Genomic DNA, 26,155 nt, shown 5'->3' on the forward strand with positions numbered 1-26,155 from the left:
CTTTTGTTTTTTTAGTTGAACTGGGGGAGGAATGTGTGTATTCTAGGGTTTGAAGCTGTGTGTCTCACAGAACAGGAATTGTAAAGCAAGTAGCACTAAACCAGAACACTCACTGAACTACAAGGATAACGCAAAGATGCGTGTGTGTGTGTGTGTGAGAGTGTGTGTGTAGATGACCTGGAATCACTCAGGACAGTATCAGGGCCAGAACAGGGACTTTGGCCACCATGCAGGGTGTGTTTACTGGCACATCAGTTAACATGCAGCTGGCCTGCGTGCGTGCGTATTTGAACAATCGAAGGTCCTGGTCATACTGAACAGTGGAAAAGTGAGGTCGTAAAGTATTGATTGGGCCGACGGTCTGAGGGCTTGATATGGTCCAGCATCAAAGCTGTAAAGATAGCAGGTTTAGATCTAATTACAGCAGGTCAACATCTACTGTAATAATAAATTGAGGTGTGTGAGGTTCTGGCTTCTGATCTAAAAAAGTATGACATCTAAGTTCACACTGACCTCTATGGCACCATGATTTGTAATCAACGGTAATAAAACCTCTCTGGTTTGCACCTCTCACATGGCCAGGGCAGCTGCAGTTACATAACAGATGAGGATTGTGAATATTGTCGATTTAAACCTGTCTACTCTGACAAAGCATGATTTCTAACCAAAACTCAATGAAATGAAATGAATTGGAGGCGCTGCATGTACACCGTTCCCCCTATAAGGCGAATCTAACTTTTTAATATTATAGTAATGCCCTTTCTCATTGATGTCAAATATCATTGTGAAATGCCAGTGGGAACTAATTGATCATGGATTATTTTCCCAAGCTTGATTCATGTCTGTTGCTCTATAACTCGCAGAGACACCTCCCAACACAACATCATGTAATAAACTTAAAAATGTTATACATTTTCACTTCATTATGTAATCACACCTGCATTATGTAATAATCTGACACACTGGGTAATAAACAGCATGAACACAATATGTAATACATTCCTCTCCAGTAAAGACTTCCGTTTCGGTTGGTTGTTACATAATGGACCATATTATTCCATGTCCGTAAAAAAAAGGGCGACCCATGCATTTTGCTGCATTATGTAATAATTTATTACAAGTTGTGTTCATGCTATTTATTACAAAATGTGTCAGATTATTACAAGATGTGATGTTACACACCTTGAAGAATCTATTTTGATCTATGCATGACATTATTTTCTGACTTCATTGTCACTTCTTTATGATGAGAATTATCATACAAGTAATATTCTGATCAATATAAACACCAGATTGTCCCTAGCCCAATAATTTACAGAGACATCTTGGAAAATGTGGATATTTCTGTTGACCTTTGACAGGGGTGAAAACAATACTCAGTCATAAGATAACCACATATCCAACATTATCTGGGAGAACCTTGTGTCTGTTATACAGTGGTTATGATTGCACTGCCTTGGATTTGCAAAATCATTGTTATATTTCAGTTCTCGGAGGTGCTCTACCCACATAAAAAGAATCCAGTGTCCAACAAAAAGGTTAAAAAGCTTAGCTTGGATCTTGACCACAAATCAAATGCAATCCTCATGACCTCAGTCTGATAGAAGTATTGACAGAACACAAACATCCAAACGTACCCAGTATATTTGAACAAGACGGGTTCATGACAGAAGTCTGGAGGACTAGCTTGAACCAGTTATGATGTGGGATGAGCCAGAACTTGGTCCCTGCTGCAGTAGAGAGTCAGGCTTCACTGTCTGTGCATGATATCTGACACGTCCATGATGTCTTACACAAACAAAACACAGCAAACCCCTTTTACAATTTTGTTCAACACTATCATGCTTTTGCAGGTTACTGGAGGCCATGCACTCCCTTTGGTGTCTTTGGCCTTTGATTATTTTTTTGTATTTGCACCGAATTTCACACTGATAAACACCAGCCCACTAAACGTGCCTGATTTTTAAAAATTAAGATCCATTAATTATTCTCTAAGAAATCAACAAAAATGTTGAAAAACAACTTTCGTTGATTTGTGTAAAATGTGTATTTGAGCTGTAAACTAAATTATGGCTCCTCTTTGAAATACATTAGCTTTTGAAATCACATTTACACCAACTTTACAATTTTTTTTACATGAATTGGTCTTAGTCTGGGTCCCACCTCCCACCTTTTTACATTCTCAAGTAATTTTTTTGAATATTCAGGCAAAGACACAAGCCCAAATTTAAGGGGTGAAATAACACTTGAAGAATTTTTTTTTGCCTTGCAGGTACAACCTCTGGCCAGTCGATGGCGCTGCAGCCCTCTCAGCACATCCACTTTCAGCATCCTTGGGCTTTATGGTAACAGTAGTGCTGCAGAAATGCATACACGTATTTTAAATTGCTCTCCTGCTTCCTTTGGTGCTCTCTCTAGGTTTGACTTTCTACCATATGTTTAGGCTTTGTTCTAAACTTCCTTGCATTTATCAGATTGTGGTATTTGGTATTTCTAATGACAATATAACTGGAGGCATAAACATGGTTATAGCCTTTAGCCAACCTATAGCTAACTTGCGCAAACTTGACAGAACTGGAGAAGCCCACAGTCACCTTCTGCTCGAGGTCAGTGTGCATCATGGTTCTCCGGGCACACATTTATCTATTATGCAAAGGTTGAAACTTCAATTGAAACTGAAATCTGTCCAATAGGTATCACAATGCATGTTCATTATTTGTGAACATTGGCAATTCATTCAAAATAAAATTCCAAAATGTAACACAAAGGAAAATGAGCTGTAAACTCACAACTTTTATTAACTCCTAATGATAAAACAGAAAAAACACACACACAAATGCAATTATGTATTATTTTCTATGTTGTTGGTCTGTGGTCAGTGGTGTAATTATAGATTGAGCAGTGACCCCATGTGGTTGGATTTACAAATTACAATTAAAGCATGGTTTGCATGTTAATTGTTTGGAACTAATCTACCTCGGTCACCTGGAGACAACAGCAAGATTTATCACAGCTATTCTGGAGTCAATCACAGTCCAGTATGCTGCTCATAAAGTGGTTACATACAGTTAGAGTGGACTTGTTGGTCTTCTATTGTCCAGCTGTTCAACTAAACATATTTTCCAAATCAACAGACTCTGGATTCTTCTGGAGGATTTAAAAGTCATCAGTTACCAAACAAACATGTCAGACACATATTGTTATTCAAAGCCGAGACCAGGTCAGTATCGTGGCCTTGAGTGACATCCCTAGGTTTGAAAGGCCTGGCCATTACCTACTTGTCTAACTCACCACTTTTTAATTTTGCACCATGGAAACCGCTCTACACGGTTTCACGTAGCCCACACTTACATGTCCTGCTTTCTCTGCTGCTGGTGTTTCTGACCGACTCATTTAATGGCTCTAAGTAAATGACGCTCATGAGGTGTCACCTTCCTTGAGTTGGATGGTGTTTGTCCACCAGAGGGGGTTGTAGGAGGGCTCTCAGTCTTCAGTGTGATCTAAGAATGTTTGTATGAATAAGAAATTAAGAGGCGGCTAAAAAAAACAAACAAAAAAACAAGCACAGGACACAAATGTAAAATTTTGGCATAAGCTTTTAATGTTTTTATTAGGTTTTTGAGGTTTTCTCTTTAAATTTTATTTTTGCTTTTTCCCAGTAGTTTTGTTGGTTTGTGTGTGTGTGTTTTTTTTAATTATAACTCATCTGGTTTTTATTTATTATATTAGTAAAGGAGGAGAGTTGCTCAGGTAAATCAGCATTCACAGTCAAACCTTCATACATTTTAACAACAGATCTGTTTTTTTAATAAGTCTCTATTTCACAAATGCTGTTGAATTATTACAGTTTCACCTTTTTTCTTCTTTTACATTTTTCAAAAATAGAAAAGGTAAATAATAAACATTCCATTGAAATATATTTTATACAGGTCTTTATACTCTTCATTTTTTATTTTTCTCTCTCCAGTGTAGTGACAATAAAATTATCCAGCATCAGTTTTTATAGCATAATCCCCATTCATTAATGGAGGGAAGCCTCTCGTTTATCTGCTTGTCATCCTTCTGGTGTTCTCTGCCTCTTTCCAGTGGACATACACCAACATCCCGTTCTGGGACCATCAACCAACGGATATGTCTATACCTTAACAGTGATATGAACCCCCGAGTGTCAAAATTCAACTTAGTAAATAGCTGCATCTGGACTTGTGGAAAGGTGTGTTTTTGGAATACATGAAAATCTGCAGCGTTAGGTCAATGAGGAAGAGAAGGCACAGCTAAACTAACGGGCCTGAACAGACAGGCAGACAGGCTGGCAATGAGTCGGCAGCTTGCCAAACAGTGAAGAAGAGTTTTCCGTGGTGTCAGCATCCATGTTTCAGTGAGAAGTTGTGAGAGCAGTGCCAAAAGCTGAGAGAAAAATGACCCTAGAACATATCTGTTGGAAATGTTAGGTTACATGGGAAGAATCACTCTGCTTGATTTACCAAACAGGCACCGAAGCCTCGATGCTTGTGTTGGTGAGCGTCTGGAGAGTCGTGATTGAAACTGAGCCCCTTGCCACCAGACTGAACATGTCTCACACTGCTGCTCTGTGAAAAGTGACTGTAGCCTACCAGTGAAAAATGAACATGCCTGTGTTATAGCATGAAAATAAAGCCCAATAAATAAAAGGAGTGAATTAAAGGGGGCGGAAATGTGTGTCCCACAATGTGTATTCTAACATGACAGAGAAAAGAAGAAGGGAAGGCAAGCACCGTTGCTTTTTTTTTTTTTTTGTTCTTCCATGGAGGAGAGGCTTCCCCCCACATGGTCATTCGCAATTGAAGTTAAAGTCATTTTAAAGTTTCCCACACATGCATTTAGAATTCATCTTGAAAAAATAGGATACAAAAACACAAGAACAAGGGATGCAAAAAAAGCTTCTTCCTCAAAGTAAGTGGAGGAGGAGGTGGAAATGATGACAGTAGAGAGAGAGAGAGAGCAAGAGAGAGAGAGAGAGAGAGAGAGCAAATGTGAGGGGGACAGGATGGAGGGGGAAATGCAGACTGGAGTTATAGAGCCTAATTTACAAACCAATGAAAAACAGTATCAAGACAGAGCATGACAGAAGTCACCTTGACAAAGTAGTCAGTGAACTGCTGCTCTACATACTGTAGGTTCAGACTTTTGACCACACCCAAAACAGTGATGTCACACCTGGCGTTTATCCGTTTAGGGGAAAGCATCCATTGTGACATCACTGAGTGGTGTCTTAACCCACAGAGAGCTGCACGGCAACCCTGTCTGCCCACGTGCCGTTTGTGTAGATCTTTAAAACTGCACTCGGCGTTACAGAATGGCGGCGGCGGTGGCTAATAGAGGGTTGGGGGTGGTGGGTTGACGTGACAGTGGGCGGAGCCGCTCATCTGCATATTGTCCTGATATGTTTGCTCGTCAGTTGGGTTTCAAGTAAAGTTGCACTATTGGTTAGCTCAGGTCTCCTTTTATTCACAAGGGGGCGGGGGGGGTGGCTTAGCTTGGACTGTACAACATGCTTCCTCGCTTACACACAAGTGTAATTTATACAGACAAACACACACACACACACACAGTCCCTTACACACCCTTACACACGCATAACCAAAACCAGAGACCCTAAAAAAGATCTTATTTCATTATTGCTCTATCCCAGCTATGCTGCAGTGGAATAATCCAGATTTCTATGTTTCTCTACAACTGTGCAACAATAACTTCTTCTTCTTCTCCTACTGTCCGACAAGTCTGCTACGTCTTAATCAGGCTGGTTTATGGAGCAACTTAACTTACAAAATTCACGGCGAGCGGTCATGGAGGTTGGATCGACTGTAGCCACTGCCCATGAACTCGGCCTTTGCTCTGACATCTTAGTGTTCCCAAACTGAGGATGTTACAAAATGCATTTCTGCAGGACACGAGGGGATTGAAGCCTTTCGATGTCAATAATCAGGTTCTGTATTTTTTGTACCTGGGTGCTTTCATGTTGTGAAGCAATAAGCGTACGAATAACGAACACCAACAAGTTGCCGTAAGGTTATTGCAGGATCAGACATTTTTGTAACTTGGCATGTGCTAGCAGCTATAAGACAGGTTATCTGGATATGAGCGTCCTGCCACTACAATTCAAATCACTTTGAAAAAGAAATCTGTTTCACACAAGTCTCGATCAATAATCTACTACTGTAATTCACTGGAGCTTTGTGGGCCATTTTGGTAATAATGATGATATGATCACCGCCTGTTAGATCATATTGTCACTGCTATAATAAATAAATAGACCTTTGTAGGTACCCCTCTGCAGTGACAGTTGTATATCCAGGTTAAGTTTAACATTAAGCCCAACTGAGACACAGAACAAAGTTTTACCAACAGTGACATTAAGCCTGTAGCCCAACTGGTGCATGCTCTTTATGTTGACCGCATGCTTGTATACAAAAGCATTTACAGATGCATTGTTAGAGTATTCATGATCATAATTCATCAGACTTGCTCGAATTAAGAAATATAAAATTAATATGCAAACAAAAATAAATATTAAGTATATGTTCAACTTGATGTTGGTACAGTCCATTATTATTTTTGACATTTCAAAAGAAAAATGACAAAAACAAAAATAAATAAATTACCTGATGTAGTGTGGAAGGGCGCCTGGACAGTTTTGGCCAAAAGGACAGAAAAATCTACTTCCACGTTTAAAGAAGCATTTTTGTGAAAATGCTCATTTGAAACAATGATTTGAAATTTTCTTGAAATTACACACTGCAGCATCATAACAATCTTGATGCTCTACCTCTCAGATTTTTGATTCAGTGTATTCCTGAGATACGTCCTGTTTTCTTTTGGATATTTTGGCTCTTTAAGATTTCCCCACAGCATGATACAGAAAACTGTGGAACAAATCAGTTTAAAAAAAGGAAAACACAGAAGCAGTAAGACATTTCTTTTTTGTGTGACATTAGAGTTATTTGAAACAGAAAATTGGCAGCAAATAGAAACCTTGTTGGTCCCTGCAATGTGCAAACCGAATTTTACAAGTGCTGAGGGAGGATCAGTTCTTTCTTTCAGCCATTGTTCTTCAAGTTTCAGTTAGCATAGTGTCCTATGTGTAAGTGTACTGTCCTGCATGGCCTTAGACACAATGAATGAATGAATGAATACTTCACGGACTGAAACTTGGAAGCACGAAGAAAAAAAGAGTGAGTGAGCTGAGGTCATTTTCTCTCCCCCTGTAGATACAGAGATACTTTTCGGTGAGCTACCAAACTTAAGCTGAATCTGAATTTGTAAAAGTGTATTGAAAAAAAAAAAGTCTGTCAGTGCCTCATACTGTCCAAATCTGCAATTCATCAAGTGCACAGGGGGCCTCAAGGGCATTTTCTGGATTTGTTGAGTGCTTAATAATGCAAAGACAAATAAAGTGAAGGATTTGTTGTGTATATCAATAAAAATCTATATTAATAAAGCTGTGTGGAAAAGCATGATGTGATGGAATTTATATCAATAGAAAAGATTTAGGTCTTACATTTTATCTTATATAATTCGTCCCTTCGTAGTTAAACAGTGGGACAATTGTTGAAAATGTCACAGCTCATAGGGACATATTTTGGGGGTTGGAGTTCACACATCTGAAGAGCCAACATTTGGATTTAGACATATTGAGCAAGCATGTCTGTCTATCTATCACTGTGGGAGCCCAGATCTGTCTGTATGCCTACATTTTGCCAGGAACAACTCTATTAGCTCGATAGCCCTTTTGGAAAAGTGTGCAATGCAGAAAAGCACAGCTGATGAAGGTCTGTGGCTGGTGAGCTTGGCGAAAGTGGTGACACCAGGGAAGTGGCGATTTGTCTCCACAGAGATCGTATTCTGTCCGTCATTTGTAAGCATTTTACAGGATGTGTTCTAAAAGGGAGCCAGATTTCAGCAGGAATATTATGGACTGTTGTCAGTTATAGTGACACATGAGACATTAGGCCCCTGGGCACAGAAATATGAAAGGCCCCCCTCCCCACCAACAAAGAAGCTAGACACTCAGAATGAAACAGACATAACAAAATTATGCAGATGTGGCTTTGTTTCTCTCTGTGTGGTTATTTTTTAATTCTTTTTAAAGTTATTTTCTTTCTTTTTGCAGTTGTTTTAAGTCTTGTTTTAGTCATTTTGAACCTCTTTGTAATCATTTAATTCTTCCACAAGAAATGTCCACACTCACTTCAAACACTGACCCCTTGTGCCTCTGCCCAGCAGGCCTGTACAGTCATCCATCCATGCCTACACAGTTTCAGACTATTTTGCCCAGGTCATGGGCCGACATGGTCTCTCGAACCAATTAACAATGAACAGAGAACAATTAAAAGACAATAAAAATACACATGAGAAAATCCTTCACACTCTCACGTGAGAGGTATAAAGAAGACATAAGAAGATTTGAAATGAAAAGAACAAGCCCATTCCAAATCCAGGTATTCAAACAGTTTTTGGTAATAACTCATCTGTCCGGTAACAGCCAGCTTTCACTGACAACTTTAAAGGCATTTCCGCCTATCTGCTTATTTCACTCTGTTTCTCTACTTAATTAAAATCTGTCCACAGAGGTGAGTGAAAATGGTTTTCCCACAGCCGAGCAGAGCGTCCTCCCTCTGCTGTTCCTATAACCGTAGGGGTAATTGGCCAACCCTGTTTAAAAACATAGAACTAAGATGGCTGCCTCTCACCAGGAGAACCACCACAGAGGAGCTACTGATCATCCAATAATGCTGGTCTGACTAACTCTGTACAACTGTGCTCTCCAGTTGTCTCACATTGGGAAATGCTACTCTGTTCCTGTGTTATATGTGTTCACAAGTTAGGCTTCTATCTTTCATGCTACCATGACTATACATGTGCTGAGTTTGTTATAGAAAAAAAAAAGGTTTTCTTAGTTTGGTTTTTTGCTACTAGGCCAGGCCTTCAGTTATGGCAACCATTTTTAGCAGCAGTTTGCAGGACACTAATACATCCAGTGACATCAGCCAATAAGCTTGTAAAGCTGATTTCAGACGAGCACTATCCCAGAAAGTCTGGACCCAATTGTAATGGTTCAATATTGTGATGCTCTATTTCAAAAGCCTTGCTCACGAAATAAATACTCTTTCAACGAAGCTACACGTTTACGCAACAAAAGGAACACGGTGAAGGAAGCGACTGTTTCCTGAGCCTTTTTTTAAAAGAAAAGCATGAAAACTAACCAATGGCTGCTGTGGCTACATTACAGCTAACTCAAATAGGGTTACTTAATTATCACTCCTCTTCACCACATAAATTACAAGATGAAATCTGACAGGGACTGTTATTCATCATGGGATTCTTTGGCTCTTTGACTCTTTTTAAGCATAAAAAACAACACATCTGATTTTAAATGGATGTAAAAGAGGGATTCTGTGTTAAAGACTCTTGAAACACGAACATCATTTTTGCGGGATAACATTTAATGCTGACTGAAGAATTGAATTCTCAGGATTCTTCAGTAGGTGAGGTTGAGCTGGGTGAATTTTGACTTTGGTATTATGAAAATGTGGCTTTGGCCAAATGTTAGTCGGAACCTTGACTGTGACTCTTTGAAAAAATGCTTTTATTAAAAATGTTTTTTAAAAACATCATACAACTGTATGATTGTTTTGGATGATTTGCAGTTTGTGGTGCTGTTGAACTGTTTTATACACAGAAGAGTGTCTGTCATTAAACCTTTACTGATAAAAATGGGACGGTAAAAATAATAGAAACCTGTACGTTTAATACAAATCAGTTCAACAGCATCACAAACTGCAGCCTGTAAAGTTTGATCAACACGTTAAAAACACTTTCAATAAAAACTGAACATTATAACCCTCATGAAGGAAGGACTGTTGTATTAGTCTATTAACTTTAGCTAGTGTACCTAATAAACTGACAGCTGAGTTTCAATCTAAAACAGTGGCATGACAACCCTTGATGATGAGGCAGCCATCTTGTGTCTTTTCACCTGAGGAAGTAAACAGGCCTGCCCGGATGTGGGGGTGCAAAAAATAGTTTAGTACCTTTTCCGTCATATTCTGGACCCCAGACTAGAGATGACCTGTGTAACCTTGAAAGTGTGGCGATGCCTTGGATAACAGGGTCAAGCAACAAGTACCAGGGAAAAGGACAAGAGACATTTTCAGTTCAGATTCACGTGATCAGTGACACCTTGGAGGGCACAGCAAAGTTCAGTTCAACATCAGTTTGATAGTCCTGGGTCCAGATGGTGGCACAGAAACACGCATGCAGCTGCCATTTGAGAGAGTCACATAGAGCAGTTCTGGTAAAAGGCTACAAGAAGAAGAGGAAGAGGAGGAGGAAGAAGAAGCAGGGTAGCAGTCAAGTGAGAGGCTGAAGAAATAGCAGTAGTAGACGAACTTGTAGTAGCATAATAAACACTTGCAGAAGTTGGGAGGAGTCTTCTTGGATTTCTGCGAGCTGGGTTGGGAGTCCCCTAATACTTCTCAAGGAAACTAAACAGGGGTGATGTTGCAACTCCCCCTTTCCCCCTTAATTGTACATGTTTTGTCATTGAAAAATAAGAAAAAATCTTTGTTAAACATTATCCTAGAATTCTTTTTTACTCTTTTGCATATAACATAACTTTGATAAATTTTCACATTTAAATGATCAATTTCTAGCCCTGTTAATCTGGTGGGGGGGAGGGGGGATCGGAATGGCTTGCAGAGGTCATGCAGAATATTCATGCTGGTAAACAATGTCATAAAAATGCATTTCTAATTTGCAATCGTCGCCATATTTTTTATTTTTTTTTGGTCCATAGAATAGTTTCTCAAAGATGTTCCCGCTGCTGCTGAATGCCTGCTTTTCTTTAAAAAGCCTGTATCTCCTCGCCCCATTCCCAGAGGTATTGAGTGTATGGTCTGCAGAATCTCCTCCCCCCACTCCCTCTTTCTCTCAGAAGAGGAGGCAGCTCCTCCTCATCCATCATGCCGTCATAGAGAGAGCGGTTTGCTGCAGGAGATGCTGTTTTGCCAACATTTTAGCAGCCAGTTTTGGGGTTTAATCGTATTTCATGGTGATGATAATGATAATGACGCTGCATTGGCATTGCTAGGTGGGGGGAAAAAAAAAAATCTACAGTCTCTCTTCCTTTTTTCTCATGGACCCCTGCTCCACTTATATAATCCATCCATTGTGTCTTTGACTGTCTTTCTTCTGGTTTTAATTGGTTTCATTCATGCCATGCAGATTTGCTAAAGAAGGGCAGCAGCAGCGATGCAGCGATGCAGGGGGAGGAGGTCAATATACTGTAAAGACTTGAGAGGGAAAGAGAGAGTGAGAAAGAGGCTCAATCAGATCACATCTTCATTTCAGTGTCATGTCTTTGAGGGTTTCTGTTCACCCCAATAGTTTGTCCATCCACGTGTCTGTCTTTGGGTTAAATTCCATTTCAAAGTGGATTAAAAGTGATTCCTCGAGGGTCTACGGAGATCCCAGTGTTCATGTTCAAGTCCTAAGCTGCCAACAGTCTCTCAGATGATTTAGATGCTGTCAAATAGATAGGATCACATCTAATATACATATGATATGGCTGATGTTTTCTGATATGTATGAGCAGATTCCCACCGGCTGGTAGAGGTCCTGTGGTTCAGCAGAGATTAGCAGGGCAGCCCGACCTCTGCAGCCGAGCGGCAACACTGGATCAGACTCTGCTGGAGCCGTTCGACATCATGATGGACCGCCCCTCACCTTGCATAGTGCTTTGAGCGCCAAAATTAAGGAGCATTCGCTGGAAATCAACAGCTGTGCATGCAGCTTCTCGAAATAAAGGGGAGTCAGTCAAAAGAATAACACAACTGTGGAAATGGAGGGTGTCCTTGTCGCATGGTTTCCAAATCCATCTCAGTCTTAAGTTAGGCTCCTCTTGCTGCTGAGCTGGGAGCATCCGGACCGTGGTTTGCCATGATTACCAGTCACTTCCATGTTAAAATGGCGGACAAGCAGTCTCCAGGTTGCATATGAATGTGTCACAGATGAAAAAACGTTCAGTCAGCGGCTATGATGATTTCAACCTCTCGTGTTCTTTGTTTTTTTTTTTTTTCTCTTTCTCTCTGTCTCTCTCCCATTTTCAACAGTGAGTTCCATCAGGGGAGATGGAGGAGCAGTGGCATAAAACTCATTGTTTTCCTCTTCTCATGTGGAGGGGAGGGGGGAGGGTTAGAAACTCAGCACTGAAAGGGAAAAAGAAAAGAGAATTTTATTGAGGATTAAAAGTGGACGAGCCACGATCATGACTTGTTCACTTCAGACTGATCGTGCCCCGACGAAGGGTGATTGAGAAGTGTACAAGTCATAAACAGTTTCTTTAATTACTGCAAGAGCTGACACCACGTATGATTTGATAAAAAATGTAGATATTTCAGATGCAGCATTAGAATACAGTTTGAGTTAACTACATGCCAATGTGTTATTTTCTTTCAGACTTGAACTTAAGCAGCAGATCTGCAGTACATTCATACTGTCATTTACTGGAGTGATGCTGGTGGGTAAAATCATATCTTCTTTTCTTTCAAAAAGAATGTCTGCACAGATACAAACCAGGGTTTACTCTGGGAAACGTTACTTGTGACTAAAATGAAACAGGAAGCATTTTAAAAACTAGTTCTTACTCAGAGATTATATAACTAAACAATTTCACCCAGTAGCCTAATTGTGGTGTAGCAAAAGAACCAATTGACACAAACACTGACCTTACACTGTTAATAATAATATTTCATAATAATGAGGATGATGTATATCTTGAAGATTTTAAGACTAATGCTGGTTGTTTTCCTCTGGGAGGGGTCATGTGATAGAAGACTGAAGAATCAGGGAAGGCTGAAGGCTGGATTCTGATTCTACGTTGTGACCTAAAAGACCCAATTGGTAAGTAAGTGTTGAGTTTGTCTACATCATTATTTCCAAACGACTGTGTCTGCCTGCCCAGACCAAAACACAGTCCTGGAGTTTCCAAACTAAAACAGAGCCAGCAGAGTTTCCAAACTTCTCTTTTTTAGCAGCTGTAAAACGCTGGAGTTTTGTGGACACCAGGCGTGTTCGTAGCAGAGTGGTCAAACGAAAATAGTGTGGATGAGTAGTTAGTACTGCAGATGTTTTAATGATGCAACCTAATTCTAAATTAGCAAATACTTATCAAGGAAGGAATGACTCAAATCTGGAGTTGGATTAATGAATCCCCCCCAAAACGTCTTTGGACACAATAAACTAAAAATACGATGTGACAAATGTTTTACCCACCAGCATAAAATAAATTTACTTCTATTTCCTCTTCTGAAAAAGCATTGGTATCTTTCTGAGATGCATCATGGAGCCACATTAAACACATCATGGGCCTGTTTCCCAAAAGCATCAAGATGGGGTCACATCACATTTGTTTTATGCATATTCCATTTTTGTGTTTTCAGTTTCAAATATTTTTAGATTTTTTGCTCACAAATGATTTTGTAAATAAAAGGTAAAAGAATATGAAAAAAAAAACAAAATGTTTCAAATCTTTATAGGAAGTTTTAGGTTATTATATTCCCTTTTTGAGTATAACTATTCTGAGTAGAGAGAAGGTTTACAGCTGGTTTGTCTATTACTATGACATTGGTCCATTTAAACCCAAAGATGCTGTTGGCAAACAGGCTGTGAGATTCCTTGGATATACGGTAAATGAGATGCGTCGCATTAGCCATTATAGAAAGCCTTCTTTCTTTAAAATTCAAAGTCATCTGAGGCTGGAGAAATTAAAAGACTTTCACAATGGCAGACTGAGTGTTACAGATCTAATTTGTAGTTTCCAGTGTTGTGGAAACTGCAGCAACAACATACTGTACACCAAGGCAAGGGAATGGTAAACCAACTACACCACTAAAAAGAGGAAAAAGACATCACTCAAAGGCTCGCCCAGCTCAGTCGTCATGCAAACACACCAAGAAGACACAGAGCCTGAATGTGACACACACTAACTCATTTCTCTCTGTTTACACAATCACACACTCACACGGCAGAAGTCCTCGGGGGGCTGCTAAGTCCTCTGATATGATGAATGGTTTTTGAATGATTTTGGATGGTAGTTAAAAAGCTGATGAGACCAAGAGACATCGAGGTCAAAGGCAGTGAAATCATAGCAATGTCGGAGGTCAAAGTTCAAACCAGAGGACTGCAGCCAACCAGAACTGGGCTCAAATCCAGACCAAGAGCTGAGACTTAAATATCTCAGTTGGTGTGTCCTGCAAATGTACAGACCAGACCTTGGCCAAATAACAACCATTTTTAGCTCTTTGTTTCATCCCACTTTGACCGTCAGACAGGCAAGCTTTGCTGTGTAAGGCCAGCTGATTTTCTGCTTAATCTCATTCTGGTGCAGTGTGACAAACTTCAGTTGCCCTGCACCTGTGTGGGATAAAACAAGCCAGAGAAAGTGTTTGTGGAGGCTGTTTGACCCAGGTGTGGTATCCACAAAGGCTACATGAAAGAAAAAAACAAAAAGGTAAGGAAATAGAGTGCAGCACACAACACGAAAAACATAGAACATAAAACAAAATGTCACAAGAACACAGGAACCACACACAGGTGAGGGAAGACAACACAAGAAGCAAACACAGGTGCACAGGAACAACAGTGAGGTACACATTCTTACATGGAGAAGTGATTTTTGCTTCTTTCTTTCTTCCTCCTCATCATCATCATCACCATCACCAAACTTTTCTGTCTTCCCCAAACTTTTCCTCCTCCTTCTCCTCCCTCTGACGCTGCTCGGCTGACAGTCCACTCAGAACACATCACGTTTATAGCACATTGTGTTTTTCCCTCCTCCCAATCTACAACATATCACTCCCATCTTTGAATGTCCATTCCTATCTCTCCTCCTGGTGAAATCCAGTTAAACCAGTGTATTCATATTTTTTAACCAGTTGCAAAGGTGTTCCAATTGCTCTCTGTGTGTTGGAGGGATAACGTTTCACAGAAAGAGGGACGCAGTTATTGAGAAAGGGTGGAAAGACGACTGGATGACACAAGGGGGAGACAGGAAGCACATTTGGACAAGGAAAGCAAAATATTATATTTGAAGGGGAGTGGGCACAAAACAGAGCACATGGTAGGCACAGAGAAGAGAGGGAAGATCTACATACAGTACATTTCTGAGGAAACGTGGCTGAACACGAACACTGGGGCACAGGGGGAGAGATTGAGAGAGAGATACCTGAGTTGTGAATGGATGGAAGGGAGAGAAACTTTGGCAACAAGGGGCATCATGTGGGAACTAGCAGTAATTTAAATTTTAAAAGAAAATCCTCAGACTTTAACTTGTTTAGGGTACCTCTGCAGTGTGGAACTCTGGGAATTCAGTGCAACCTCGTCAAAGGCCTTGTGGTGTTGATCGATTTCGTAATAATAATGGGTAAACTGGTGTCATATCGATGCATACTGTGTTCCCAGCATGCCTGGACCATGATCTTTCCTTAATGAAGGTCGGATCACCAACCTCACAAAAATGGTGCGTCTCCAATACTAGTGGACATATCCCAAAAAAAAGTGTAAGCTTTATCTTGACTTTTTTCACAACCAATCAAATTAATTGGTCTTTTCAATATTTTTTTCATTTATTCTTTTCAACAGGATTCATTTCACAGTAAGTAATTCATTAGTCGACTTTATGGGTCATTTTAGTTTCAACAACATGTTTACCTCTGGTTCTCTATAGGAAGTCATAGTTTATTTGAACAAGACATTTACATATCCACAACATCGGATGTTGTTTTTTTGTATGGAGCATACCCTGACATGGGTTCCCACAGTGTTGCGCAATAGGTGGTTGTAGTCTAAATGTTGCTGGCCTTCATCAGGTCAATCGTAAGTTGTTTTTTTCTGAAGTAAATATTGGCTGCTCCCTAGGAAATAAGTTCATGATGAGCTGACAACAGTCACCACAATCACAGAGTGTCATTATTGGGGCAAAGTCTTAGAATATGTGACTGATAGAGAAGCCTGAACCCAAATGTTGGACTTATTTTCTGTTTTCATGGAGGGGTTCCATGTTTTGTACTGAAGAAGATTCAGCGGGACTCTCTTTTCCTGGGACTCACTTTACTGGGAAAATGTTATACAACCAAGGTTTCCGATATTCAAACTACTAGCGTCAGGTTTAACTGGTCTTGACTGGTCTCATCCCTTGGGGGAGGTTGCATTGAATTGTTGGAATCTCGTACAGCAGAGGTATCCTTTTTAAACTCCTTGCAGTTCATTAGACAGGACCGATGGAAATGTGTCATGGGCAGAGAATGAAGTAGCAGGTGAATGAAAGTGATAGAGGGGGATCTCTTAGTGGAGAAGGGACTTTCTTCTCAAAGAAGAAGCAGAAGAAGAAGAAGAGTTGAGACAGTGATGGAAGAAGCTGGATTTGTTTTTTTTTTCATCTGTTAGCATTTGTTCACAGTTACTGTTTCTTTTTGCATATATCTGATAAGCGCAGGGCTTTCAGAACAGTTCTCTGTGAATAGAGAAGCAAAAAAAGAAAATAAATGAAATTTAAAAGCTACGATATTTAATATGTTTCTCTATAAGTCTCTCAAGATCGATAAGAAAGCAGCTATACAAGACCTATCAGAAATATAACCCCTTCCCATCCTGCAAAAATAAACTTTCCCACCCCACCCGGCCTTGTTACAGTACCTAACTTGGTCTGCTCCGACCAATAGCATCATAGCATTTTGGCATGCATAATGTCGGCCCATCCCACCTCTTCTTGCATCCAAAGAGATGATTTTTTTTGTCCTGCATGCTTTGTTAGTGCATATGTATGCTTCGAAACACATACATCCACACACACCCTTAGTAATCTAAATGTTATATACACATTCATTAAACTTGAGACTTAAGTTCTATCAAACCTCCTCGCATTACTAGCCATATCAGTGTCCTTATTGCTTGCGTTGGGAACCCATGCATATTCATCTACAACGCAAACTTTATATATGTACATCATCATCATAAAAGCCACTCCCAACAAGAGCACATTGGGAAGAAAAGGGGGATAAGGAGAGGGTGAAATGGTGAGAAATGATTTAGATCAAAAGGCTGGGGGGGTGTTGGAGTGTGTGTTTTCAGCTATGTATGTATGTATGTGCGCAAGTGTGTGTGTGTCTGTGTGTGCCTGGTGTGCATGTCTAATAGGATGGGGGGGTTAAAATGATTTTCTACTGAAAATCTGATGTGGAAGTAGATTTAAACCTCAGAATCACTCATTTGCACTTTGCACTTCTGGAAACAGGAAGCCCCGCATGGCCCCATATAAGGGACTCTTGCGGTTCACAGTATAGCCTGACATTTTGGGAAAAACTCGGAAGAAATCGGAAGAATTAAGAGCTATAGCCAGGTGGTGATAAATTAAATTAGCTTAGCATTAAACTGGAAGCAGTTTTTTGGGGGGGGTCACCTAACGTGAACCAAAGATGAAGACCAACACTGCTGACAATGCTCCTGTTTAAAAAACTGTGAAACCGTCTCGTAGGTGAGCAGCAACAGGTGCTGTGATTCCTCCGTGTCAGTTTAGTAGTTTTGCTTTTGGGACAAAGCCAGGCTAGCTATCCCCCCTGCTTCGAGTCCCATATTCAAGCTAGGCTAATCACTTTCAGGCTACAGCTCCAAATTTAGCGTGACATAAAACTGATATTGACTTTTTTTCTCAAAATTCCAAACTTAATCTTGTAGTATACAATTATCTCCACATTTGTTGCTCTCACCTTCCTGCTTTCCTAGCTTTGAGAGTAAAAAAGAAACAGCAAGAAGATTAATCAGAGTACAGAAACATTCCTCTGAAAAGGAATCCATAGCTAAATTTCAAAACTTGTTTTTTTGGGGGGTCGGATCCAAGAGACAAACTTTCTCTGCAACTTGAAGTGGTTCCTCTCCAAGGATACTCTCATGCAAATCACATCCAAGATGCTCTGCCGGCTGAAGGCCCTCTGTTAGTTTTACGTGGGAGAGAAAGAAGGTGAGAGCAACAAGGGATTTAAACAGACATGAAACTTAACCAGCAGACATGAAATTACTGTCTACACAACAATGACAAAGTCTGACATTGTTCTGAAGTCATATACATTTCAGTAACATAAGACAACTCTAGTTTGAAAAGACAAACCACATTCAGATCAGATCAATAATCGATGACTGTTCATAATCAATATCAAAACTAAACTGAAACAATTATTTCTTGTTGGAGAAGCAAAGAAAAAGGATGCATTTTTTCGAGTTGACATTTGTGCATCTTAGTACAGAGGTAGATGGAGGTCTGGGCACACAGACACACACACACAAATATCCATTTCACACTCATCACATATGCCACAGATACATTATATCCGAGCACAGATCCAACCGCCGCTGTCTCACTTATCTACATTGCATATTTCTATGTTTGCATGCTGTGTCTGATGTCATGTTCTCGCTCTTCTTCCCATGTGGCGTTTGGCATCCGCTCCTCTTTTACCACGGGCTGTCGCTCCAGTAGCCGTTCACGGTGCCTCCTACTGACCACCGAAAAAAAAGAAGAGATGGACGGACAGAGGAGGGAGGGGTGGGGGGGGGGCGGAGGGTTCAGGACGGGGCAAAAAGAGGGAAAGAAAGAGAAGCCAAAAAGGGATAAAACTAAAAATATTGCCACTGGCTGCTGAGTCACACTGGTGTCAGTGCAAGTAGTAACGCTGTTGGTGGCGGCGGTGGTGGTGATGGTGGCGGCATGAACTCAGACCTGAGGAAAACCTTGCTCCTCACACTCAGGCTGAGCTGCAATGTCTGAAAAACCTTTCGCAATAATCACCTGCCACCCCACCTGATTGGAGTAGCTTGAAGCTAACATGCGGTCTTTCTAAGAATGGTGTGAAATGTGAACATTGACCTTGAGTCTGTTTGTCAAGTACAGAGCTGGACTCAGGCTGTGATTAGTCGAGCTTACAATAGAGACTGGTAGCAGGGAGAACCAGCAAACCAGGGCCCTCCCAACTAAAACTAATTTTACATAATGTAATTTAGGTTTCGTTTGATCTATACACAAAAAGAAATAAAAAAGACACTTTGTGGTTTTAATGTGAGTTACACAGCTACATATGTTTGCCCAAAGGTAGTGCACACACAGCTCATAACTCCACCTAAACCCTCAAATAGTCCTTTACTTGAGAGAAACATCATATGCAGGTACAAACCCAATGTTAATTAGTCAGCTTTACTTATTTTGGACAGATATCCGTTTCCTCCTGCTTCCGGGTTCATTGCTAAGTGAGACAAACCACATCCTGAGTCCAGCTCTCAGTTTAACACACAGCCGTGAGAGTCGGGTTTATCTTCCCTGCTGACTCTCAGAAAGGGAGCAGGTAAGCTGTCTTTGTACAGTTCCTTTGAACATGTAGCTCGAGACGAAACGAAAACACCACAAAGAAATGAGAAGTGGTCGTCCCTTTCCTCGGGCTTTGCAGCTCAGCCTTTAGCTGAGAGCCCAGGCGAGAGTGCGTGGACAGAAGGTGCGGAGTGACGTGGTGGATCAGATCAGATCAGGTCCTACAGCTCTAGTTTCTATTAAACATCTAGACTGGAGGTTGTGGCAAGGCTAAAGGTCAAAGTTCAATATGTGTGTTCACCTTAAGTTACATGTTCCCATAGCTACCTTTAGCTTCCTTTTTCATAGAATAAACTTCACGTGCGCACTCTGCAGTGTTAATGATACCCAACCTTTTTTTGGGCTTGTGGCCACTTAAAGTTTAGTTGATTAATCACATAGCAGTAATGGATGGAAACCCGATGCATCAAGTCACATTTTCTGTCTTTGCAGATTTTCTGCAAATAATGTAAAATTTACTCTAAACTTAAGCATATGATGTGCAATGACATATAATCAGCTACATTTATATTAGCCTGATTCACATGCCACTGCCATCTCCCCTACCCCAAAGAGGAACTTTTTTTATATCTCAGATTTTTATATTCCAGAAATGAAGATGGAGGTTTTTTAACAATTCTCAAATAAAAAGCAAAGATTAAATAGAAAAAATGGAATGTTTAACCTAATTTTGATAATGTGACACTTGCATTATGTTTATTTGGGGGACCAGATTGGGAATCACTGTTACACTTGCATCCCATCCTGATAAACCCCCCCAACCACCCAATTTAACACTTGCTCCACTGCTGTCCACTCTATAAAAGTCTTCATGCAGTACATCCTGTGAGTGGTGTGAAGGTGTGTGCACAGTGGAAAGCCTGAGGAGGAAGGAGGAGGAGGAGGAGGAGGAGGAGAAGGAGGGGACATCCCTAATTTCATAAACTGGTTGTTTAGGTGATGTAAAGAATCTCACAGAGGTCCCTCTCCCCTCTTTTCCTGTGCTGAGGAGACATTCTGATACATCTGTGTGTGCTGATGTTTGCACAGGTATGTGTAGGAGAGGTTGTATTTCATCTATAGGTAACACAGAAAACTGAACATATATAGCCTACGTGGATTTTTTTCAAAGGTGCACAGGTGCTACAGTTTGGGGTATACCCTTCTCATGGATATGCTTTTGATTTTTAAGAGTACAAAAATTGTTCGATTCCATTTATTTTGTAGGCGTAGTGAAGTTTCTTAATCTGGAGCTTCTCATGAGTAAAAACGTGCATGCTGTGTCTTCTTCAGAGCTACTTCTAAGTATCAGTTTTAAAGCATTTAAGTGCAAGTGCAGTCGAGATACAGGCAAGAAATAGCACAGGGAAAGCTAGAGAAACTAACTCAACTATCACATTAGTCTAAAGGAACCTAGACTCTATCCCTGTTAGTAAGGCAGGTGTGTTAGTGTGTGTGTATTTTATAGTACATCTGCTTAAGCATCTATCTCAGCTTTATCATTAAGGTTTAGCTTTTTTGTGATTTTAGAATAGGACCATCTGATTAATAAAGTCTAATTCAGTGTTCTATCAAGAAGTAAAGATGAGTAATGGTAATGAATGAACAGCTGGGATGGATCAAATGTTCATGAGACATTTCTTCCATGTTGATTTTGTTTCTTCCATGTTCCGCAGGAAAAAAAAGTACTGTTGCTGTTGTTGTTGTTGACATTTTGCTGATTGTGTTTCTCTGTTGGTTATGCTACAAGATGGATGGTATGGGGGAATGGCATCGCCTGAGGCCAGGCGGCTCGAAGGGCTCAAAGGTGGAGTTGGTGATTGGGGTGAGGCGCAGTGGGGCGCCCGTCATCCCAGAGATGTTATTGAGGCTGCGTGACTTCTCATAACCCGTAGCTACATGAAGATGACATGCACAGGTCAAAGGGCAAAGGTCAGAGCAGGGTTATGAAAGGTCATTCACAGCATTAAAGAGCAAAGGAATTTTTTTTCATGATTTGGTAAGAAGTTGTGTGTCATGGGATGGAAATACAAATGTTCATGACAGATAATAGAGTCATGACATATTAGTATATGTTATATTATGACAGCATTGCACATCATAAATAGCAGATATAAACCATTTGTTACAGTTACAAGCATTTGTAAATGAAACAAAGTAGAAAAAAGTTAAATCATTCAAAACAAAACCAGCCCAAACCAAGTAAAATGTATCAGACCGAAGGAGGAAGTTGGAAAAAGACAGACAGATAGATGGACAGAGGGACAAACAGATGGACAGACAGACAGAGACAGGACAAAACAGGAATATGGGTTACAAAAATCAGTTGCCACATTATCCCATAGACATCTAGATGTGGTGCTCTGAAGCACCAACATGAACTGTGTAAGGGAGGGAGGGTGACCTTGTCCAGTGTATGTACACAAACCCCTTCATCTTAAGACATCCCATAAAATGTTTGTACGTGTACATCCACTGGACTACCTGCTCTGGGATTCCCAAAAGTACATCAGCTGTGCCAGATTTTGTTCAGGACAGTAACAGACAGACTTGATATTTCTATGATTTTTTGGGAAACTCAGAGTAACTCAGGTGGGTAAATCATCTGGAGCTGAGCAGTAGAAAATGAACACAATCCTACAACACTCTAATCTTAAAAAAGTTCACTTCACTGTCAATGTTTGGTTCTCAGAGCCCAGGGGCTAGTTTCACCAACTGGTCTTTACTAAGACTGACTGTACTTTGCTAAGTCAGTCTTTGTTAACACCAGTCTTTAGAACGTAGCGTTGGTTGTAAAAATAAAACTTAGGTACCTGGTCTTGGTGTTGTGTGTTCATGTGTACGCCACTTTTGTGCTGACAGATAAGGACCATGTGACTGACAATAGTATAAAGTAATCGCTGACAGTCCAATGTCACGAGGATGTCTGTTTTTATTTATATATAAAACAGCTGTTGCTGTTATGTTCAGTGTAAGTAGCTCATTAATCAATATTAATTTAATTTGCCCCACCTTACATGCAAATTCGCATATATCCAACACTTAATTTACACCAAAACACAAATACGCATCACCACACTCACACACACAAACAGAGACCGACGCTACTCTGACTGCACTTGTTTGTTGTGTGTACAAGTCCACACATACAGAAACCGAGCATAGGAACTGTAATATAGACAGAAGAGGGTTAGGGTTAGGCTTAGCCTGCTAGCTTTAAATATTATAATAAAGCTTTTTAGCTGAAAAAGGGGACAGTCAAGAAGTGAGAGGGAGGGGGGGGGGGGGGGGGGGGGGGGGACTGAAAGCCATGAACAGCTGTACTTCACAACTTTGTCTTTGCATATGGACTTAACTTATAGATGGACTTAACACCTGTACCTGACCAGACCTAATGTCTATGTTTTGGTAAGAAGAAGGTTTAAGTCTCGATGGTGCAGGTAACTATGAGGTTGGACTTCCAGTCGTAAGACCAGTAGGTGAAACCATCCCCAATCTACAAATAGGAACAGTTGGCTAGTGTTACCAAGGAAACAGGCAGTTAGACAGGCAGACAGACAGACAGACTGAACTCCCTTCGAACTCTGGGTCAAGTATGTGTTTGTCTTCATTTAGGTCAAACTTAAGTTTCCAAGTCAAATCTTGGAATTCCATCTGCTGCTGTATTTGGCCAGAACTAAGCTAACACTACCAAGCTAATATATGTAAAAGTAAGAACACTAACATGCAGAGTGTAATTTACAATGTAATTTTTATGAATTTAGATGTATTAATGGGGTTGAGTTTTATTTGGGGGAAATTATTGTTCTTCATTATTACATAATTTGGTGTTATAGGGATTGAATTAAAATTTCTGTTTTGGTCCGTGAAAGATGTAAAAGTCACTCCACAGTTCAGTCATTCAAATATTTATTTGGCTTTCTGTAATGAAATATAAAAAATAAAAGCATTTCTTTCTAAGGGCAGCCACGTGGATCCCAGGAGCCTCTGCTCTAGCTCGCTGGAGGATTCAAAATGGAAGAGCTAAACATCCCTTGGACAATCAGTGACAAAACCGCAGTTTATAGTGGATTTAGGTTATCAGTCTAAGTAATAAAAGGTATTAGTTATAAGTAATCCTTTTTTAGTGGTCAACCAAACTTCCAGGGTTATTTCCATTTCTGTCATTTGTTCCAGAGCCCCTGATCCAGGTGAAGCAGGGATGTAAAATGGCACAAATACAAATGTCTCTAAGAATTCTATTATTCATTTTTGAAAGCAAAATTTCAGAATGTCATTGAAGTGAATGGTAACGTGGTCTAAGACTTTTGACACCACTGTGTGTATATGTTGTGCTGGTCTATGGTGCTAGATTTAGCTGACTCGGCCATTAAGAATGGGCCAATGTGATGCTGCTTAAACCTCGAGAGGCATTCTGGGTATTGGATACCACAGTGACAGATCTGGGTCACAATGTTCTAAGGACCTATTGAAAACACTGTGTGTGTGTGTGTGTGTGTGTGTGTGTGTGTGTGTGTGTGTGTGTGTGTGTGTGTGTGTGTGTGTGTGTGTGTGTGTGTGGCTTGTATTACTATTTTCATGGGGGTCTGAAAACCAGGGACTATGATGTCAATGGTTGGTCCCCACCAATGCAGTAATACAAGGATCTGTGTATATATATATATGTGTGTGTGTGTGTGTGTGTGTGTGTGCGTGTGTGTTTGGGTGTGTATCCCTGTCCCAATCAGCTAAGAGCTGCAGTGCTGCTGATTTATTCTTGTGGTTACAGGACTTGACATTGCAAACACAGCTACTTAAACAGAGCAGAATATGTGCTGGTACACAGTAAACACAGACACATACACACACAAACATACAAACACACACATATATATATACACAAACACACACACTCACTCACAAAGCACATATGAGGCTGTAGTTTACAGAAAGACATTGGCCATTAATTTCAGAGTGACATAATCATAGCACACAAACGCTCACACACACGCACACAGACATACACAAACTCTCACACACACACACACACAGTAGTGGTAGATGATGGATTGGGATCAATAACATACAGTGTCTAACATACAGCTGCACTTTATAGCGACCGGTAATCCCAGTGCAGGAACGCTACAACCACAGATCGTGTGAATATGATTCTAATTATGAGCCTCAGGAACAGAAACAAAAAGACACTTTAAGTACATGTCTCAGTTCTTGAGAGATTTAAATGCAATGACTTCTACTGGTGCGGCTCTCACGATAAAAAAACGAGCTGAAAGGTGCGTGGCATCCATAATGAGTGGCTCTCTGCAGTTCGCTCTGCGGCAGGTGCAGCATAAGGCAGCTTCGACTATGATCTGCTACTTCATGTGGCTGTTGCCATGCTCACAGCCTCTGAAGCCATTTCATCGTGTACTGGAGTGTTGCCTCAACTGATGAAATGTCCTCATTGACCCAGTGGCCTCAAACATTTTCTGTGCTAAGCATTAACACACTCTCTTGAGAAATGTATTAGCTGGTGCCACCCAATCCAGGCCCTTTATTTTGATAAAGGTTGTTAGTGATGTAGCTACAATAAAGTAGCATAACATTGAAAGGTTGAAAGATAGAAGATAGAAGTGCATATTCCTCATTAGTGTACTTTGATAAAATGTTTCAAAACTGCTGACTACATGGTTATAGATTCACATTTCAGTTATAGACACAATCAGTGTGTTTGCAGTCCCAACAGGAATTGGACGTGCAAGGGTAATAAAAATCTCTTGAGGATGCGTTTGCTTGGCACGGGGGGGAGGAATACACCTGCCAGGAGCTGTTGGTAAACCTTCATGCAGGAATTACCGGTAATTTCTTCAGTGCAGTTAAACCATATTCCTACTTTGCTAGGTTTAGAGAGCTAGTTGACACTAAGGCCAGCAAACTGTAGCTCTTAAGATAAGCTAAACTGAAAGCTCATGGCTGCCATGGCCCTGAATGAGTTAAATAGTCAATAACGTCATTCTTTTCCTCCTCTGCCTATTCTAGTTTAACTCAAACAATCAGTTAATTTCAAGGCCACGTAAAGCGAAATGTTTTAAAAGGTCAAACACTGATTTCTGATTTTCTAATTTTCAGATTTTTTAAGCCAAAGCGAGAAGCTTAGCAAGTGCTCACAGTGTAGCAGCATGGGGCTCTGATGCTCACTTGTTGTACATACCTCCACTCAGTCAGACTTTAGTGACACAACGTAGGGGGAGAGACTGAGGAGGATACCCTGAGGATGGGATGGATACACCAGTGTTAGAATGGGATGTAGAGACATGAAGGTTGGAGTAAAGGGAAAGGTCAGAGGAACAAGGGAAGAGGAAAAGGAGAAAAGGAAGAAGGGAAAAAGCAATAGGGGACTAATTGAAATGAAATGATGTGCTTGTGTGTCACAACACAAGCGCCTCTGCACAGGGAGGAAATATATTACTGTATATTATTAGCTAAGTGGAGTGGGCGTTTTATGTAAAATGAATAGAATTAGTCTGTGTGCTGTATGGCAGAGGTCAATAATAAGTGGATCGCTGTCCAGAAGCCCAGAAGCTATCCTATTCGAAATCAGACCTATGAATTAATTGAGATGTGTCACACATTTTGAGAGAGCATTCATATTTTAACTAGTGCAAGTTTCTAGCCTTTACGGCATTGGTTTTGCCGCCCAGGAAACTGGCCAAAGGCATATTGTTAATTCTTCGATTTGACTTTTCA

The 26,155-nt window shown here is 40.5% G+C and overlaps 1 protein-coding gene across 8 annotated transcripts in view; it reads right to left on the bottom strand.

The window, feature by feature from the left end:
- Positions 1-3,578: 3,578 nt before the first annotated feature.
- LOC109639951 (voltage-gated potassium channel KCNC1-like) overlaps positions 3,579-26,155 on the bottom strand; it is a 74,408-nt gene continuing 51,831 nt past the window's right edge. For 2 of the 8 annotated variants that reach the window (XR_011241081.1, XR_011241083.1), the window contains 2 exons: positions 14,699-18,584; positions 3,579-12,245 (listed from right to left, as the gene is read on the bottom strand). Coding sequence is in view for 3 of the 8 variants with exons in the window: in XM_020103692.2 (XP_019959251.1) it covers positions 21,173-21,324 (152 nt within the window). In the remaining 5 variants the exon portion in view is untranslated. The other 6 variants (XR_011241080.1, XR_011241082.1, XM_020103694.2 and 3 more) reach the window with 5 other exon arrangements.

Source organism: Paralichthys olivaceus, chromosome 5, assembly GCF_024713975.1.
Source record: "Paralichthys olivaceus isolate ysfri-2021 chromosome 5, ASM2471397v2, whole genome shotgun sequence".
Classification (NCBI taxonomy): domain Eukaryota; kingdom Metazoa; phylum Chordata; class Actinopteri; order Pleuronectiformes; family Paralichthyidae; genus Paralichthys; species Paralichthys olivaceus.